This window comes from Lithobates pipiens, unplaced genomic scaffold (genome assembly GCF_037356315.1).
Source record: "Lithobates pipiens isolate NorthernLeopardFrog02 unplaced genomic scaffold, aLitPip1_a1.2 Scaffold_25, whole genome shotgun sequence".
Taxonomy (NCBI): domain Eukaryota; kingdom Metazoa; phylum Chordata; class Amphibia; order Anura; family Ranidae; genus Lithobates; species Lithobates pipiens.
In genome coordinates this window covers 57,245,046-57,266,203 of record NW_027507787.1, presented here as the reverse complement: position 1 = coordinate 57,266,203, position 21,158 = coordinate 57,245,046, and the positions used below count along the sequence as shown (strand labels likewise).

Below are 21,158 nucleotides of genomic sequence, written 5' to 3'. Positions count from 1 at the left end.
CTTACTACAGTCTGGCCCCCCTAAAGTCTGAAGCACAGTAAACTGGTACTTTTTTTGGAAAGTTTGGAGACCCCTGTTCTAGATGAACAAAATATTAAATAGGTGTTTAATCTGCATAAGCTTTAAATGGTAAATGCATCACAGATATAACCATTAGGCACCAAGAATGCATACAAGCAGGAGCTTTATGTACTTTGTTACTGGTGCCCGACTTTGCCTGACTTCATAGCTAAGTTCTGCGAATGCCATTCTGTTGTCCAGAGTGCAATAACCTAGGTAGCCTGTAAGGGAACTCTCATTGGACAGAGGATGGAGTTTAGCAATGAAGTCAGGGAAAGTTGACCATCAATATCAATGTGAAACTTAATCAAACATGGGCACATAGAATTTTTCTTGTTGAAGGTGATGGCAGTCATCTTGTGACATACACTTTTGGACAGGTCTTTTACATTTACATGTCGGTTGACGTTAAAGAAAAACAATCATGATTTAGGTTAATGAAAGAATTTAAATATTCAGTTTTAAGTTATTATAATTGTGCAAGGGTATTCATTATTTAAGCCCTTATTCAACTTTAACTTACTCAGTTAACCACCTGACCTTACACAAGAGTGTTGATTTACTACAGGAGTAGAGCCTGATCACTTTGCAAAATATATATTAGTGAATCGGGTATTGACTTTGAATACCCTATTATGTGCAAGGAAAATGCATTAAAAAAATAACTTTTTTTCTGATAAATGATTGGGTATTCAAATCTCCACTTTCACGAACAGCCTGTACTCCTATAGTAAATCAACCCCGTTGTCTCCAGGTTTTCTGAGAGGTCATAACAGTATAAAATAGTAAAGCATTATAGCTGTTCACACACCTCTGCGACTCAGTTCTTTGACATTGTAATGCTCTCTAACAAAACCAAGAGGTCAGGCAATGAAACCTCAAATCATCTCTGACCCTTAACTTTCTGAAGAGTTAGACTAACAAAAAGTACGGTATGTAGAGCTTAAAAAGGGAGTAAATACCAAATCCACTATTTTACACTCATCATTTGGTACTAGTACTACTTGCTTAGCTGGCATCTGGAGTAATTATACTAATTATCCTTCTGGATTCAGTTTTATCAGTGCAGTACACCCTTGTTCGGCAGTAACAAGCCCCAAATGAAAGGGAATCCTTTGAACCCCTGAAATTTGTTGGAATTTCAGGACATAAGAATTGGAAGATAATTTAATCTGGAATGTATATGTTCTGCTTTTGGCACTTTCCTCCTTGCACACCCACGTTTGAGATAACTTCAAATGGAGTATCAGTCTCCCTGCACTGTTTAAAGTGGAGTTCCAGCCACTTTTACAAGGTGGCCTTAAAGTAAAGACCACCCCTCATTTTTGAGATATATATATATATATATATATATATATATATATATATATATATATATCCGCTTTAAGACATGACTGTGATCCAGCACCCTACACCTTTTTTCTACTTTCTGTATTTTAGTGGGTTCTATTTGTTCTTCATCAACTGAGCACTGTAGGGTCAGTCTATTTTTGGAAAAGCAGCTAATGTTAGCTTGGCAAACAACTGAAAAGAGCCTAATAATCTCTAATAATAGATAAATCTGCTATTTGATAAAGTTTTACTCTGTGACTAGGGCTCATTTTAATGTTACATGTCCAAATAGCACTGTTTTAAAGTAGACCTGTTTGTTTCAATGCACATATGCTAATTTGATTATTAATTTTCTTATGAAAAACAGCTGCCAAATCAGCACAGAAATTTAAGGACACTCGTATAATTTGACCCTCATGCAATAATTTTTAGAAATGGTAAAAGAGAAGTATATTTACTTGCCTGTTCTGGCACCACATCATATAATGGATATTCCCATATCAAATGGGAAGCCATTTGCAGAGTTCTACCCTAGAGCCATGAGAATGCACAATCTACATATAATGTTAATATATATAGATAGATAGATGGATAGATAGATAGATAGATAGATAGATAGATAGATAGATAGATAGATAGATAGAATTACAAATATAAAGATTTTGAGATAAATAGAACAAATTAACACCTTGTTTGCCTTACATTACAGAGCAGCTAGAAGTTTTTTCTTCGTTCAGACCTGCTCAGCTATGACATACTAAGAAAAGGGAGTGTACAAACGGGAGTCCTAACTGTTATACTTCTTTCAAATATGCCTTTATTGCATAAACAGAAAGTGCTAAAATAATATGAACATGAAACCCAATAAACATATTTATAAAAATTACAAATCAGAAACCGATTTCTGCAACATTTATTTTATTTTTTTTGTGTGTTTCAAATGGAACTTGGGGAGAAAAGACAGAGAGCGGCACTGAAGCTTGTTGAAAGAAAAATGACCATTATTAAAAGTTACACTTTCAAAGTATCTGAAGCAGGCTTGCAAAACATCATTGCCAAAAATGCTGTGGGAGTCTGCTTCAACTGGGACATGCATCGCCTTATGTTTAAATTCTATTTTATAGATAAATTCACATACAAAAACAAGAAAAATGGTTCATCTTATACTTTATATAATATATATACATCCTATTTTCTTAGATTACATTTGTGGCTCCCCACTGGACAATTGCCACAGTCATGCATATATTTGCATATATTTGCAGCATTTGTTGCTCTGTACTGTTGGCTGTTTGGATTATCCTTGTGATAAATAAGTAGACTTGGTGACTTTTTTGCATTGAAATATTCTATTACATATTTTACGACTCTAGTTTAGGTAAACTGTACAAAATAAGGGGAGCCTGACAAATTCCTGTTCAATCAAAACTGCACAACAATTAAACAGCTTGCCTTGTGAACCAAGAGTACTCAAGATCTTGGAATTCAGTTTTTCTTTGGATTGGAAACACTGTCTTCCTCTGAGCAATTCATAAAGAATGTCCTCTTGAAACCAAATTATAATAAAGTCTGCAGTTTTGTCATTTTCAAAATGGAAATGGTTCCTCAGAAAAATGTTATGCCCTTTGTTTTTGACTTTTAAAAAGGCATCCACTGCAGGACAATAAGGTCTTCTGTATTATGGCTACCATTGAGTCTTTGGTATGTGGTCGTTCATACTGGCCGGTCCACAGCATACTGACATGGGCTTAGATTTGAAGCCGGAGTCTGTACTGCTGGGTACGTGAAGTTAGCATGTTGTTTAGCTTTCAGCCTTAAACTTGCAAGGCTTGAGTTGCATGTGTCCCTGTACATGTAGGGACTCGCTGAAGAGGCATAGGGGCAGGCACTGGCTGAGACAGCAGAATTGAGACTGGGGCTGTTAAGGTTGTTGATATTCCCCAAATTATTAAGGCTAGAGCCTGGAACTCCAGTCACTGCTGATGGAACCATAGAAGAAGGCATGGTCATAGAGGCTATTGAGTTGGGTGGAGAGAACATTGGTTGGGATGACAAAGGACTTACATTCATGGAGTTAAAAAATGGAAAGCTTTTAGCAGAGAGGGGACTAGTTGCAAGACTTTTGGTAGCCCAGTTGTTATAAGAGTATCCAGAGTACATGTCATCATAGGGCTGCATAAGTCCATTAAACTGGGCTCCAAAGCTATTCTTGCAAAGTTCAGCTTGCTGATTTCGTTCTCGTTTTCTCCACTTGGCTCTCCGGTTCTTGAACCATACCTAAAATGAAAATAATTTATTGTTTCATCATAATGAAGAAAATATTGGTGACACTATTATAAATTAATATGCACTTACTATTAGGTAAGATGTTTTAGGATATTTAGGAACGTGTACAGATGTGGCCATTATCACTCTATAAAGTAATTATATAGTGCATTGTATCCTACTGATCAGATCTAAATATCATACAGCCAATTTAGTATAGTACCATTTTCACTGTTATGTGTAATCTGAAGGTTTAAGGAGTTATGCAAATGTAAACATTTATTCTGAATGTCAGCTTTGTTTTCTACTAAATTTAGCCCTTAGTACTATGCTTTGTGTATGTTGGGCAATTTTTACATTGCCTGTGATTCACAGCACTAGCCTTATGGACTTATTCAATAAACAGTGCAGGTGGTTGCATCCATCTGGTTTGACTTTACCGAAGCCAGATAATTACATAGATTCTAATTAGGCATTGAACTTTTTTTTATGTTTATTGCACAAATGCATAGAAATCTAAAACTACTGAATAAATTAAAACATGCAAAGTGTACAACACTGTTCAGCTAATGTAAGTTTTTTCCTCTTTGCTATCAGAAAAGAAATACATGAACCAAAAGCAACATTTTGTCCTGCATTACTGTAAATTTTTTCTATAATACCCTGCCTAAATTTTAGTAGAAATGATGTAGAAATTGTTTAAAGCGGACCTTTAGTCGTTTTTTAAACTTTCCATCTATTACATCTTCTGCCCTTGTTGTTTTAACTTTGGATGGTAAAACATTTTTTTCTGCCAGTAAATACTTTATATAGCCCACTTCTTGTTTCTTTTCTGGTAAAAACCTAGGCTTATGACATCATGCACAGCTCTCTCTCTCTCTCTCACTCTCGTGAGAGTTTGCCAGGAAGGGAGGAGGGATGAATCATAAGAGAGCCAATGTGAGCTGCAGAGCTGGAGGTGTGTGTCTGTGTAAATCCAGAAAGTGAACAGGCAGCAGTTTCAGCTACCCACAGTTAAAATAATTGCAGCCATACTAAGTGGAGGGAGATTTCTGCAGCATATCTATCAAGTACAGAATCACAGTATATATAAAATAGATATGCAAAGTTGTTGGAGGGAAGCTTCAGAATGGCATATAAGAATACGTTTTACTACAAATGATGTGAGCAGACTGCAGTTCCTCTTCAACCATGTACTGCCCGCCATATAGTAATATGACAGCAGCAAAGTGGTTTCGTTATCCTGATCGGACATCATATGATGATGAGGATAACCGGAATGTGAATGCGGGGGCGAACAGTGAGGCGATTGGGGGTGCTGTGTGTCAGTCTGACACACCGCAACTCCGATCATGGTATGGAGCCTCTGACAGAGGCTTCTTACCATGTGATCAGCTGTGGCCAATCACAGCTGTTCATCGCGTGAACCAGGAAGTGCCTGTAAATTCCTTGGTTCATGCTGAATGGGAGAGCCAATTGGCGGGTCTCCCTGTTGGGGGGGGAGGGGGGGTGGGTGCTGATAATCAGCACATTGATTATCAGTGCAGCCCCCATCAGATGTGCCCATCCAGCTGCCAATAGGTGCCCATCACCTGCCAGCCTGTGCCCCATGATAAACGCCTGCCAGTGCCCATAAAAGTGGCAAACAGTGCCCACAACAGTGCCAATCATTGCCAATAAAAGTGCCAATCAATGCCCCATCAGTAATGCCTGTCAGTGCCCTTCAGATGCCAGTCAATCATGCCTGTCAGTAGCTCCTCATCAGTGCCACCTATCCAGTGCCACCTATCTGTGCCCATCAGTGCCGGCCTATCAGTGTCGCCTCTCAGTGTTGCCTATCAGTGCCCATCAGTTTTTTTTTTTTCAAAATTGTTGTTCTTTTTTTGTTTATAGTGCAAAAATGTAAAACCACAGAGGTGATCAAATACCACCAAAAGAAAGCTCTATTTGTGGGAAGAAAATTTTAAAAAATGTAGTTTGGGTATAGTGTTACATGACCACGCAATTGGCATTCAAAATGTTACAGTGCAGAAAGCTGAAAATTGTCCTGGGCAGGAAGGGGAGAAAGTGCCTGGTATTGAAGTGGTTAAGTTACCACATTTGTACTACTAACATTAGTAATAATTTTGCATCTCACCCTAACTCTGGCCTCTGTGAGATTGGTCCAAACTGCGATTTCCTCCCTGGTGCTCATGTCTGGGTAACGGTTCCTCTGGAAGGTTGCCTCAAGCTCTTGGAGTTGTTGACTAGTAAAATGTGTCCTCTGCCTCCTTTGTTTCTTCTTAAGTGATCCATCTTCAGGATTGGAGTCATCTGTTTGGTTTTGTTGAGACTTTTCTGTGTCTATAAAAATAATAATTTATTAAGACTTCTGTTAAACAACATGACACAGACATGAATGTTTCACAGCTATATTAGACTTGCTCATATATATATGTAGGGCTCCTACCCTATTTCCCCGAAAATAGGACCTAGCGTGATTGTCAGTGATGGCTGCAATTTAAGCCCTACCCCCCAAATAAGCCCTACCCTGTTTCCCCAAAAATAAGCCTTACCCTGAAAATAAGACCTACAAGGACTTTAACTAGAGCTAATTTGTGGGGTAGGGCTTATATTGCAGCCATCACCAACAATCACGCTAGGTCTTATTTTCGGGGAAACAGGGTATACACCCTTAACTACTACATGACTGACAATCATTCTAAGGCTGTCCATACATCGGGCTGAACGAGGGAAATCAGTTGATTCCCTCATACACACTAAACAATATGGAGGAATGTATCTCACGTGCTGGCTATTGTATTCTGCAGCCAGCTGCTGAATATGTGAACAGTGACTGCATTTGATTGGATTCAGTTACTGTTTGACTGGCAATTTTGCACTCAGCTGCTTTGATAAAAAGCAATATAAAAATCAACTTTTGTTGAGGCGGGTGGTGTCAGCAATGCCACTCACAGCTTAAATTTCAGCAGGGATCAGCCGACTTTACTTTTTCATGACTGCTGACAGGCTTTAAAAGAAAAGTTAATCTCACTTTCTGTACTTGCAATAAAGGTGACTTGTGTTTTACCTTTTAGGTTTGGTCTACAAACCTAATGATTTCTCAGGTATGGACATAATCTAAAGACAAGAGACATGAATATGAAAAAGGGTTAGTGAATTGGTGTTAGGGATTAAGTGTAATGCCCCATACACACAATCAGACTTTCCGACAACAAAACCATGGAATTTTGTTCGAAGGTTGTTGGCTCCAACTTGTCTTGCATACACACGGTCACATAAATGTTGGCCAACAATTACGAATGTAGTGACATACAAGATGTACGGCGAGCCGATAAAAAGGAAGTTCTATAGTCATGTGATATCTCCATTACAAACGCTAGTTTTAGAAGACCGATCGCTTTCGGCTCGTAATTGATTCTGAGCATGCGTGAACTTTTGTGCAACGATCTTTTGTACACATGATCGGAAAGCTTTGTTGTAGGAAAATTTGAGAACCTGCTAGCCAACATTTGTTGGCAGACAGTCAGACAACAAATGTTCGATGGAGCATACACACGGTCGGACTTTCAGCCAACAAGCTCACATCCAACATATCCCGTCGGAAAGTCCGATCGTGTGTACGTGGCAAAATAGTTTTTCTTACTGCCTGTTGTAAAAAAGCCTGCAGTTCACAGAGCTCAAAAGTTCAAGCTGAAATTTAGACACACAAATAAGTAAGTCGGGCATCCAACCTTTTGACCTTTCTGGCCCAAATTGGAAGAAGGGGAATTGTCTTGACCACACATAAAATACTTTACGGTTACCATTATCCGTCAAGCAGCCAGCAGCGATCTGTCAGTTTGTTTTTTTCCATTCAGCCCACTGGGTTGAATGAAGGAAAACTGAGTGTGTCTACCTAGCTTAAGAATAGCTGATGAGTAGAAAAAGTTGTGTGCTGTAAGGGGAGGTAGAGGGGAGTTTAGGCAGGGGCTTTGGGGAGGGGGAAGCAACTGAAATCTGGGGGGGGGCACAGCCTAACCCAGCACCTCCCTAGATCTGGCCATGCAGTGTTTAAATTCTGCATTAACTGCAGCTGGTACTATGCCTAACATGGCATCTTCAGCATCCCTAAAGTCATGCCTGTACCCGGCTTGTCTGTACCAGCCACCACCGCGACTGCTAGGCCAAACATGACATCCCTCCAGATGTGCATGGGCCTGACATGTCGGCACTGGCTACCGCCAAGGCTGCTATGCCATGCACAGCATCCCTCCAGACATACCCAGGCCACATGTTTAACTCTCTTGGGCTGTGGGTTGAACATCCCTGGCTTGGAGTAAGTCAAATCAGTAACTCCATTCTCTAGTACTGCTACTCATAGCTCTTTCCAGTGCCCCAAACTCCTAAAATGAAATGAATATTAGTGGGCTTTTAGCACCAGAAACTATAATAGTCTCATAATCTTAGGTAGCTGCATGTCTGCGTTCCCAATGTTTATAATAATTAATATTAATATAATAATTTTAATAAGAGTTTGATTTAGATTTTTTAAAGATGTGTGTTGGAGATTTTGGAAATATGAAGGCAATGAAAGTGAAAGAATAAACATGTATGTTTAGATACATTAGGAAAGGAAGATTAGGAAAATAGTAAACATGTTATGCTTACTTGCCCTGTTAAATGGTTTTGCACAGAGTAGCCTGATTCTCCTCTTTTTGGTTCCCCCGCCAGCACTCCTGGCTCCTCCCTTTGGCTGAGTGCCCCTAAAGAAAGTATTTTCCTATGGGGGGCGCTCATGCTGGCTTTTCTTCTCAGCTTGTCTGCGTCTATTGAGGCATACACCCCGACTCAGCCCTGCCACCTGCTCTCTACTCATAGGTTTTGACTCATAGGTTTTGACAGCAGCAGGAGCCAATGGCTCTCAGCCAAACTTCTGAGAGTGGGGACTTGTAAGAAGAGCTGCTGCAGACATGCACAGTGCTGGACTGAGCTGCTAAGCTTGTAAGTAATTTTTGAACATAAGCAGAGTATATTTATTTTAACTTAGTTTTATAGATAGGATATCTATATATTGATTTATAAAAAAAATAGTAAGTATTTTTTATTGCTAACACCCCGAGACCAAATTCTATGTCACACTGGAGCATCAGCAAGTAGTTTAAAAGCCAGCAAATGTTAATATGCTTGATCTGCCTCTTATACACAGACACTTCTTAGGTTCTAAATATTTAATGCTGTGTTCTTTAGAGAATTATATCTGCAGTCATTTGCAAACACTATTGCCCTTTTTTTTTTTAGATATGTAACCTAATAGAAAAAGAATGAAATTAATGTTTTTTTTTATTATTATTTAAAATCAAACATGCATTATCCTTCTCTTTGACAAAACCCATTGAACAACTACTATGATATAAATATATGCATATTATGTGTATATTCTGAGTATATTCTAACAATATTTTAAATGATCATGCTTCTTTTAGTGATCTATGCAGCACTAGAAAAATTTCCCATTAATGATTCTGTATCCCCAAACTCATCCAGTTTCCTGCAGTTTAACGCATGCATTTTACTGCAGGAAAATGCATGCCAAGTTAAATCCCATTCATTCCTATATGAATGCTTTACATGCATGCATTGCAATTAAGGCCACTTTCACACTTTTAGCTGAGTTTTACCATCATTTTAGCTGCCCTAATCGGCCCCTAGCTGAGAGCTTTTAACCCCCGCTAGCGGTCGAAAAAGGGGTTAATAGCGCCTGCAAAGCGACACTGCCAACGCAATTTGCAGGCGATTCAGCAGCGCCGCCTATGCATTCCAAACCCCTAAAGAAACTGCTAGCAGGACTTTTTTTAATGTTCTCACAAGCACTCAGGCTCTCACACTGGAGTGACAGGAGAGTCGCTTTAGAAGCACTTTGCAGTCGCTGTTTTTAGTGCTAAAATGTCTGTAAAACGTCTCAGTGTGAAAGTAGCCTAATTGTATTTTTACCATAGTAAAAGATGCATATACACTGTAAGCAAGTCTATTGAAAGAATCAATTAAAGAACACACATTTGTTTTTCAGATTTGTGTATCTTTTAGATGCAACATAGATCAGTGGTCATCAACCCTGTCCTCAGGGCCCACTAACAGGCCAGGTTTTATGTATTACCTTGGGCAGATGCAGACTAGAATACTGCAATCACTGAGCAGCAAATGAGTTCAGTTATCTTGCAAACCTGGCCTGTTAGTGGGCCCTGAGGACAGGGTTGATGACCACTGTCACAGAGGATCACTATTCTGTGTTTCCCTTTGACTTCATTATAATTTAACCCCTTTATGCTGGTGCCTCCCGGCCCTTTAAGGGGTTTCAGATGCCAGGAGGCAGATTATGATCATGTGACCCTCATGCGAGCCAAATGTCACGGCAGTCACATGATCGGAAAAAGCGACCGGGAGCTTTCCGTTAACCGATGGTAACTAGGCTGAGAGCACGCAGGGCGTGCGTACCAAGCATAGCTTTGTCTGCAAATTGTTACACAAATATGTGGCTTCTCTGCACCAAGGCCCACCAGCCGAGAGGCCACATATTTGCATACCGTTGGTGCCTAGGGGCTAAAGTGGGTGACAAACATGACAAGCCTTAGTTAAAATTATGAACATGTGAAATGGCGAAAAACAACAGTACCCAAAATTGTCCATAGGCAACAATTTAAAAGCCTTTATAAGCTATTAATTTTCAGTTACCTGTGGCTGATGGCTGATGGCCCTAGAAGTGATCTCACTCTGCCATTTGTGGTGATATCTAACGTCTGTGGCACAATTAGTATATACACGCACTGGCCACTTTATTAGGTACACCTGTTCAATTGCTTAGTAACACAAATTGCTAATCAGCTAATCATATGGTGGCATTTTGATGCCTATAGACATCTAGACCTGTTGAAGATGACTTGCTGAAGTTCAAACCGAGCATCAGAATGGGGAATAAAGGGGATATTAGTGACTTTGAACACGGCATGGTTGTTGGTGTCAGACAGGCTGGTCTGAGTATTTTAAAAACTGCTGATCTACTGGGATTTACACACACAACCATCTCTAGGGTCTACAGAGAATGGTCCGAAAAAGAGAAAATATCTAGTGATCAGCAGTTGTGTAGACGAAAAATGCCTTGTTGATGTCAGAGGTTAGAGGAGAATGGGCAGACTGTTTGCGATAATAGAAAGGCAACAGTAACTAAAATAACCACTCGTTACAACCAAGGTATGCAGAATACCATCTCTGAATGCACAACATATTTAACCTTGAAGCAAATGGGTTACAGCAGCAGAAGACCACACAGGGTGCCATGCCTGTCAGCTATGAACATGAAACTGAGGCTACAATTCGCACAAGTTCACCAAAATTGGAAAATAGAAGATTGGAAAAACATTTCCCGGTCTGATGAGTCTCGATTTCAGCTGCACCATTCAGATGGTAGGGTCGGAAATTGGTGTAAACAACATGAAAACATGGATCCATCCTGCCCTGTATCAACAGTTCAGGCTGGTGGTGGCGTAATGGTGTGGGGAATATTTTCTTGGCACACTGTGGGCCCCTTAGTACCAATTGTGAAAAAAAGGTTTACACCCCCATAGGAAACTGCGATTTTAATGGCAGGCCAATTTGTTTAAAAATATAACAGTTTATTAAAAAGTATTCAAATCATGTAAGAAAACATGATACAAGACAATCATAATTACATAAAGATAAAAAACATGGCTATTGATACAGACGTCAAGGTGTGTGATAAATTGTTAGATGGTTTTCTCCATTCAACCCAATGCATTTCAGCTATGTAACCTTTCCTCAGGGATATTTATGAAGGAGATATCTACATTTATCTATTTCTACAAAAAAATATATATATTGTGATATTATAATGACATATACCATAAACGCATATATAATGAGATACAGGTAGACAATCAAATTATCTACCACCTTAGATGTATAATCCTGGGTGGGTCCTGTCTACCCTAGCACCTGGTGCGTCCAGGGACCCCTGCGATGGCCCTTGGTAATGCGGTGTCGGCCCGGGTGCTGAACTCCCATCCAATTGGGGGCAGCGCCTAGTCCTAGACTGCATGAATGTGTGTCGGTGGCCATGGAGTGCATGGCACTGCCCCATGCATCTAAAAGCGCTAGGTGTATCAATCGCTTCAGCGTTCATTCTTTTCAATGGCCAGAGTAAATTAATATTCAAGCCAATTAAATGAATGAACAGCCAAGTACTTGAGGTGCCTAAACGTATCTAAATTCTGCTAGTGTATGACCAGCTTTACTTATTTAGATATGTGTGTCTTTCAAATAGATCTGCATAGCAGGAGATCAAACTACACAGGCTATTTAGCATGTACAAATCTCCTGACTATTATGCAGATTTGGTAATGGTAAATGAGGTGTTAAAAAAGAAGTGCAGGTTTTGAAAAAAACGAATGTATGTACTCACCTTAGCCTAGGAGGATGCTGCATCGATCTGATCCCCCACCGCCTCTACACTGAGAACTGAGTGATCAAAGACCGCTGATCGTTCAGTTTTCGGTCTTCAGTGGGCAGAGAGCCTATGACTGACAGTCACCGCTCTGTGCTTTGCCCCTCCAGCACTTACTGGAGTGCCGAGCATTAAAGACAGGGGGCTCAATTTACAAAGAGTTTTTTTACTCTTAAAATCTGAGATAAAACAACTCATAGATTTTTTCACACATTTTTTTTGCAATTCACAAAAAAGAAAACACTACTAGCATAAATCATGAGTTTATTTCATCAAAATGTGAGGTATTTTACTCATGAAACCATGTGTTTTTTTATCTCATCATGACGTGATATTCAGAATCAGAATTTTAACCCCCTCTCGTTTTTAGTGCTAATAAAGAGGTAAAATGGTTCAAACTGCAAAAAATATGGCAACTCACTCAAGTCAGTGCGGTACCTGCAGCATAGGTATTAATACAAAAGAAAAAAGGTGACTGGAATAGCAGTCAAATGTAAGCTGCTTTCACAGGACACGGGTGGCTTATCAAAAACAACCAAAGTTGCATTAAGTAAATACAAAATATCTTTATAAATGTAAAATATTGAATGAAAATAGTTTTAAAATTCACACTCATACAGTATATATAGTATACAGTTTTTCCACCAATAAAAAAGTTTTGTCATTGGGGAGATTTGCTTTCACTTCTGTCACATAGCCAAAACAGGAAGTGAGAGGAAATCCCTAAAATGTTAAAGAATCCCTTGGGGACCCCAGGTCGCCATTGGAAGATTTCCCCTCTATTACTTTCCTGGGGACAACCCAAAATTTGGGATTTTCTTTCACTTTCAATGATAATGGTAAACAGCTCAAATAGAGAGGGTAAATCTCCCGGGGGCGCAGTAAGAAATAAAAACCTGACAGAGGTGCTAATCTATCTCCACTTTATCCAAAAGTTTTGCCTTTAGTTATACTTTAGGTAAATTAGCCCCAATGATTTTGTGTTTTTTCTACATTTAGGTTTCTATGCATTACTGTTGAGAAACTGATCCAACAAAGCTAGAGACTCCTCCAAACTGGCTATTATTTTTTTACATTCCTTAAATACCTCATGCCTGGACCACTACTTAATTCATGATTTTATTTATTTCCTTAGTGAATTGACTTTAACGCTGTTTTAAGAGTTATTTACCTCATGTTTTTGGTTTGTGAGGTAAATAACTCATGAGGTGATAGTGAACTGACATTTTCAGCATCTCATAGATAATTGGGGAAATGTGTCTTGTGATTCAATTATCTCATGAGATATTCTTTAGTGAATTGAGCCCCTATGCCTCCAGAGTCTGGACCGGCTGAGCAATCAATGTCAGTGGCACAGGACAGTCACAGGAGTGCAAAACATGGTTACATAGTTACATAGTTAGTCAGGTTAAAAAAAGACACAAGTCCATCCAGTTCAACCACAAAAAAAATAAAAAATATATAAATAAAAAATAAAAATAAAATTATATAATAAATATCATACCAGCCCATATTGCCAATTCTATACCCATAGTTGATCCAGAGGAAGGCAAAAAACCCCAGCAGAGCATGATCCAATTTGCTAAAGCAGGGGAAAAAATTCCTTCCTGATCCCCCGAGAGGCAATCGGATTTTCCCCAGATCAACTTTACCTATAAATGTTAGTACCCAGTTATATTATGTACACTTAGGAAATAATACAGGCCTTTCTTAAAGCAATCCACTGAGCTGGCCAGAACCACCTCTGCAGGGAGTCTATTTCACATTTTCATAGCTCTTACTGTGAAGAAACCTTTCCGTATTTGGAGATGAAATCTCTTTTCCTCTAGACGTAAAGAGTGCCCCCTTGTCCTCTTTGTTGACTGTAAGGTGAATAACTCGACACCAAGTTCCCTATATGGACCCCTTATATATTTGTACATGTTGATCATATCCCCCCTTAATCTCCTCTTATCAAGAGTGAATAAATTCAGTTCCTGTAATCTTTGCTCATAGCTGAGTTCCTCCATGCCTCTTATCAGTTTGGTTGCCCTTCTCTGCACTTTCTCCAGTTCACCGATATCCTTTTTGAGAACTGGTGCCCAAAACTGAACTGCATATTCCAAAACTAAGTGGTCTCCTGTGAGCTACAGCACAAGTAGGGCCAAAAGAGCTTTGGCTCTGCTCCTCCTTTAAGGGCAAAATGACAGGGCTTCTTTAACCTCTTCAAGAGGTTTATGATGCTGGGAGAGGGGGCGCGGCTTAAGAGCACGTGATTGGCTGTCACAGCGGTCACGCGGTCTGAAAACTCCTGATTGCTCGTTGCTGTTGGTTAGTCGATGGTGACTGTACTGGGAGTGCGCAGCGCTCACACTCTCAGCACAGGTGTATAGGCAGCAATTCACGCAGATATGCAGCCCCTCTGCACTAAGGACCATGCACCCAGAGGATGTATATCTGCGTACAGCCGGTGCCAAGGGATTAAAGCCCACCACTTGACTCAGTTATATTCGCCTTCATAGCACTCATTTTACCACTGTCTCTGCTAAATAGGACAAAGGATTCATAATCAGATCATCTTGTGTGTCGCCAAACTTTTTTCTTCATATTAAAAGATAACATAAAAGTTATTCAGAGATCTTCTCACTGGGAATATTCTATGTGTAAAGGGGATAGATAATACATATCCCAGGGTTGCTACACTGCTTTCAGCTAACCACCAGGAAAGAATGCAATGGTCACCTACGTATTAGAAATGTATTTCAGAGTCGTCAGTCTTTCATTGCATGACCTTTTAAAAAAACTCAGTGGAAATAATTTTGGTGAAATATCCTCTTTAAGCACTGGGGATAAAATAAAAATACTTGGCCCATGTGCCTGGCTCTGTTATAGATTCACTGTGGTGTTATTAGCATTTGGCTTCATTTAATGAGGAAAGCTCAGGCAGAACTAAAAGATATTTTTATCTGAGGGGAGATTACAAAATAACACAATTAAGCTGCCTGGAAAAGAAAACAGTACAAAATAAGCTGTTGGTGAGGGCCAGTCATCAAGTGTCTCATAATTGTCATGTAACAAAAGAGAAAGCTGGACATCTACTGTGCTCCTGCTGTATGTCTCATACTCCCCTTAAAGGAAATGTATAAGCCAGTCACACACCTAATAGTTGACATAAGTAGACACTAATAGACACATAAGTAGTGAAGGGTGCTGTAGTGACATAATGGTTGACACCATCTTACCCCTCCTAATTTACCATCACAGAATACATCGGAGAGTATTTGCAATGCTATCTGAGCTAGCTGGCAGGTTAACACCACCGCTAGGGAAACAAATCATGCTTGAATTTTTTAACCTCAATGTAAGTGTATCTTGTGTGTAGCGGCGGGCTCCTGAAGAGCATGCGCTATGTTTTTCAAAGTTAAAGCTTTACACAAACTATAGTTTGGTTTGGGCCTATTTGACTATATTTGGCTCTGTGTCAGTCTGACTGGACCGTGAGATGTTCAGCCTGGCCACAGGGGGCACTGTGTCTGGTGTCAGGTGTGGAACTATGGTCTGGTTAGGCGCTTGAATTATTCCCTCTCGGAGTCAGGCCAGTGGGAGTGTTCCTCCTGCTGTGCCCTCTGGGAGAGGGTATTTAAGACATGGACGTCACGTGGTTCTGGGTTTTGGTCCAGTATGCTGTGCTGAGTATATGGTCCTGGTCCTCCTGACCAGCCCCGAGGAAGGCTATGGCCTGGGGTGCGGTTCCACCCGACTTTGATGCCTCGGGGCTGGCTAGCCTAAGGCAAGGGAACTGAGGAAGGATTCTGAGGTGGATGGGTGCTGCCTCTGGTCCGGGAGAGACCCAGTATACTTCGAGCATTCCAGGGGAGGACTCTTTAGAAGAATACCACGCGTGAGGTTGGTTTCTTAACAAGAGCCTGGAAGGGCTGAAGTAACCGAGGGGATATCGCCAAGTGGGCTGAAAGATCCAGGTATCCTACAAGTGTTCTACAGCTTAGTTTCCTACGTGTTCTGCAACAATGTCGGTGATAAAGACTTTGTTCCTGAGTAAGCACCTTGTTGGCTGCTAGGCCTTGTGAGAGAGGGACTGTCCAACCTGAGTGTTCATCCAGCTGCAAATGGCTATTCTCTGGATGCAGTCAAAGTAAGCAAGTTCCTTAACGTTTATAGACTTTGACATTGAGAGTACCTGAGTTTTCCTTTCCAATCCTCTGATCCCAAGTTAAAAGACTGTTCAATGGTTGACATTTGCAAATAAAATCCATTCAACTGGATCTATTGTCAGTCTCAAGTTACTGGGCCATCTACCACGGGACAACCTCTAGACGTGTCACAAGGAGAACGGAAGGGAACTGTAAGCCCAAAAATAACCAGCAGCTCTTTCGGGGGTTAGTGCTACATATGTATCTTTTAATAAAAAGTTGGCTGATTTGCACTATCAGGCTTCTCCCTTTCCATTTATGATCCCTGAATACATGAAGTTCATCCCTGCAAGCATAGCAAGACATGCTGTTTGAAATCTCCACCCCTGTGATTACTCCTGCACAAGCTCGTCTGATCTCTGTAAGGCTACTTTCACACTGGGGCGGGGTCCATTATCAGTAAAGCATTGCTAGTTTTAGCAGCACGTTACCGTAGTTTTAGTGGTGCTTTTCGCCCACCAGCAGTAAGGCTTTTAACCCGGACTAGAGGCTGAAGAAAGGGTTAAAAGAGCCCATGCTGCAGTGCTTCCAAAGCGTTTTTCAGGCACTTCGAAAGCGTTACCCATTAATTTCAATGGGCAGGGGCAGTGCCTGAAAGATGCTGCCTGCAGGACTTTTTTTTCCGGTGCTTTTCAGGTGATTTACAGGCACTGTGTAGCTCTAAAATGCTGAAAAGCACCTCAGTGTGAAAGGGGTCTAATAGGCATCCATCTGATCTGGTAAGAGGCCATCCTTTTTTCTTGTGGACGGAGCACTTTATCATTCCCTTTGAGAACTGGCAAAGATGGAGTGGAATATATTTACACATCATTCGTTATATACATTTTATGTGTGAACTTTATGGACTTGAGTTTAATATACTGTACATATTTTTTAGCACATTCTGAATATTTTTTTTTTGCACAATGCATTATTTACTGGATTTTTTTTTTACTAGTGAAGAATTAGAGTAGATTTATATATATTATTTGTTTGAGCACTCGTTATAGAAGTGATTCTATCAATCTATTCACCTACATTGCTTGTTGTTGTATATCATCACATGAGTTCACTAATTTAAAGGAACAGCACACCATTAGTAATTTTTGTTTATTTTATCTCTTCCAAGATTTCAGTTGCAGCAGTTTCAAACCAGACCAGCACAGAGATATATTTATAGTTATAAGAACACAGCTACTACCTATTACATCTTTCTTCTTTAAGACACAGGGGTTGATTTACTAAAACTGGAGAGTGCCAAATCTGGCACAGCTCTGCATAGAAAACAATCAGCTTCCAGTTTTTTTTTTAAATCAAATCTAATGCCCCATACACACGGTCGGATTTTCCAACGGAAAACGGACCGTGTGTATGTTGTCGAAATCCGAAGTTTGAGAGCAGGATTTAAAATTTTCCGACAACAAAATAGACAATAGACAATTCCGACGAACAAAGTGCCACGCATGCTCAGAATAAACTAAGAGACGAAAGCTATTGGCTACTGGCCTGTTTATAGTCCCGACGTACGTGTTTGATGTCACCTCCTTCAGAACAATCGGATTTTCCGACAACTTTGTCTGACCGTGTGTATGCAACACATGTTTTCGCTAAAATCCGTCGGAAAAAATCTGACGGATTTTGTGGTCAGAATGTCCGACCGTGTGTACAGGGCATTAAAGGGGTTGTAAAGTCCCATGATTTTTCACCTTAATGCATTCTATGCATTGAGGTGAAAAACCGTCTTTGCTGCCCCCAGAGCCCACCTTTTTCTTACCTGAACCCATCCATTTCAGCAGTGTGCATGAGCCCAGCTGCACCAGCCACTTTCTCTGTCTTCATTGGATAGATTGATAGCAGCAGGAGACATTGGCTTCCACTGTTGTCAATCAAATCCAGTAACACGGGAGAAGGGGGCGGGGCGCGCCCGCACAGGTGCCCCCATGGAAATCGTCTCTCCGCGTGGGCACCAGATGATGAGGAGGAGCCAGGAGTGAAAACGGGGCACCCCAGAAGAGGAGGATAGGGGCCACTGGCCATACACTAAACAAAAAATCAACTGAACCCATTTTCGAAAGACATTCGGCCGTGAGCGCAAACGATAGTGCCATCATGTAATAAATCGTTCAGTGGACATAAATGAATGCATTTTTTGTTTGTTTTTTTACATATACCTAGTGCAGTTCAGATGGGAAACACATTAACCTTTCAATTTATCATTCGTTCGGCAGAAAATTTCCAAACTTGTCCTTCGTTTTTTCGGCTCAAAAACATCCCGACGATTATCAATTTTGTGCCCATTAACTTGCCGGAAAACAAACAAACTGTCTAAATGACAGAATTTTGGGCCGATTTTTCATATAGTGTATGGCCAGCATTAGTATAACATGTTTGTTTTTTTTATTAAAAAAAGGAAAGCTTTACGAACACTTTAATTGAACAGGCTGAAGTTATAAGCTAATTGGTTACCATGCACAGCTGCATCAACTTTGCACTCTCCAGTTATAGTAAATCAACCCCAAAGCCTTGGCACAGTTTATATTTTCTGCCATGTCTAAAGCTTCGTACACATGGTACGATTGTTGGCAGGGGATTGTCTGTTGACAGACTGTTGTCCTAAAATCTTACCATTAGTATGCTCATTTTAACAATTGTTGTCCAATTTTCCGCCAACAAATGTCTGATGAAAGGCCAGTAAACTTTCGGTGGACAGCGGTTTGTCGTCAGATTTTTGTATGGTCAGTACACAAATCCATCACACAAAAGTCAAAAGTACAAACATGCATGCTCGGAATCATTGCTCACCAAACACGAAATTAGCAGAAGGGGCCCAAAGGGTGGCGCTCAGGAGCTGAAATTCCTTGTAGTATGTAACTACGTTTGTGTTTGTGGCACGACAATTGTGTACCGTTTGTATGCATGACAAGATCCTTTTGACAAAAATCAGACGCTCGGTTGGCCAACAATCGTACTGTGTGTCTGAAGCTTTAGGCTGGCCATACATTATACAATTTTCTTATTCAATTTCCTTTAGATTTGCCTTCAACTATGTAGTGCAAGGGGCTGATTCCATACAAATTGAAAGTGTTTAGGCTTGACCTCATATTATATGGTTTTGGTAATGTATAATATACATAATATAATGCATGTATGTATGTATAATATACAGGGCTTTTTTTTCTCAAACAATAGGTGCTGGAACTCAACCACAACCCCCCTAAACTCCTCCCCCACAAACACCCTCCAAATCACATCAAATAGTGGGTGTGGTCAGATTTCACAAACAGTAGGAGGGTCTTAAAGGCATTAAATACCAGTATTGCATTACATAGTGCAGAATTCAGGGGGGTTACACACAGACTGCAGAACTGTCACTTGTAAACACAGAAACCAGACTTCTGTGTTTACAAGTGATTGTGGTGAGCAAGCACCAAAGCGTCTGAGATAGAGTTGGTGGAACTGAGTTCCACCAAGTTCAACCTGAAAAAAGCCCTGATAATATACATACATATGATGTAATGTATGGCCAGCCTAAGAGGGGACATACCCACTATTTGAGATTTCCTCTCACTCCCTGCTTCCAGGACAAGAATGAATGCAAATCTTAAGAAATGTTACACAGACAAAGAAACAACTTTCACCATTGTCCCTGAACAAAAACTACAAGTTGGTCAAGTTTGCTAGTTCACAAAACCTAGACAAGCCTGTCCAAGTGGCCATAGATGGAGCAAACTGGTTGCAGGAAAGAAAGTACCTTGATTTCCTCATCAACACAGTCACTGGGGAGCCACTGTGTTCTCCTGAGGGTAGGCGGGGATAGCCACCCCCCTGCTGGGAGATCACTTTCAATAATAACAGTAAACAGGACAAATAGAGAAGGTAAATCTCCCTAACGGGGGCACAGACAGCAATAACACCCTGACAGGAGAGAAAATCTATCTCCACTTTATCCAAATGATGGGTCAGACAGTGTAAAAAACATTATAATGATTTTTCTTCTTTATGTTTGAGGGTATCAAAGTCGATGGGAGTCATGGAATGGTCCGAATGGTAGTCAGATGGCAATTTGGAGTTCCCAGGAAGGTCCTGCATGAGGCATTTTTATATACTTGTAGGATTATCAATGAAAGGAGTTGGTCACCAAATAATAAGCAGCAGTGTGCTCACTAACAATTATTGCAGTAAAATATTGACAACAAAAGATACCAGTGCTCAATAGGTTAAAACGTTTTTCAATTGCAGATATGCAATAATATGAACAATTTATTCAATAATGATCATTTAGAAACAGTAATCCAAATGTCAAAGCACTTATAATATTGAGAAGGATAGGAGATAAAAGCTTACAGTGACGCTGGAAGGTCCCCAGATAAAGGAGGAGCTGATGGCATCCACGGATGGAAAGAACCTGGCAGTGGGGGTGGTGCCAATGTACCCACTTTTCTGAGCCGAACTAGGGACTCACTCACCGGCGAACTGTAGGCAGCTAGGCGTGCTGGTGATGGATGAGGAGAAGGCAGCGGTCCACGGAAGCTCCATGCTGGTGCAGGCTGTGGTGGGTAGTCAGGCTTGGGGACCAGAGTGACCCACAAGCTATCCTTCTCAATATTATAAGTGCTTTGACATTTGGATTACCGTGTCTACATGATCCTTATCGAATAAACTGTTCATTTTAACCTATTGAGCGCTGGTATCTTTTGGTGTAAATTTTGGTATCCATATCTTCCAGTTATGGTTGGTTTCCAGCTGCACTGGGTTCAGTTCCCACTGAACCTCATGTGATTTTCTTCACAGTCATATATGACCACAATTTAGCACTGGTGAATATTGAATTTAAG

At 40.4% G+C, this 21,158-nt stretch overlaps 1 protein-coding gene across 1 annotated transcript in view; it reads right to left on the bottom strand.

Annotated features, from left to right (window-relative positions):
• Positions 1-2,293: 2,293 nt before the first annotated feature.
• PITX3 (paired like homeodomain 3) overlaps positions 2,294-21,158 on the bottom strand; it is a 159,141-nt gene continuing 140,276 nt past the window's right edge. Inside the window, exons 3-4 of the mRNA XM_077454499.1 lie at positions 5,795-6,000; positions 2,294-3,669 (exon numbers count right to left, since the gene is read on the bottom strand). Of these exons, the coding sequence (XP_077310625.1) occupies positions 3,106-3,669; positions 5,795-6,000 (770 nt within the window). The 3' untranslated portion in view covers positions 2,294-3,105. The remainder of the gene's footprint in view (positions 3,670-5,794; positions 6,001-21,158) is intronic.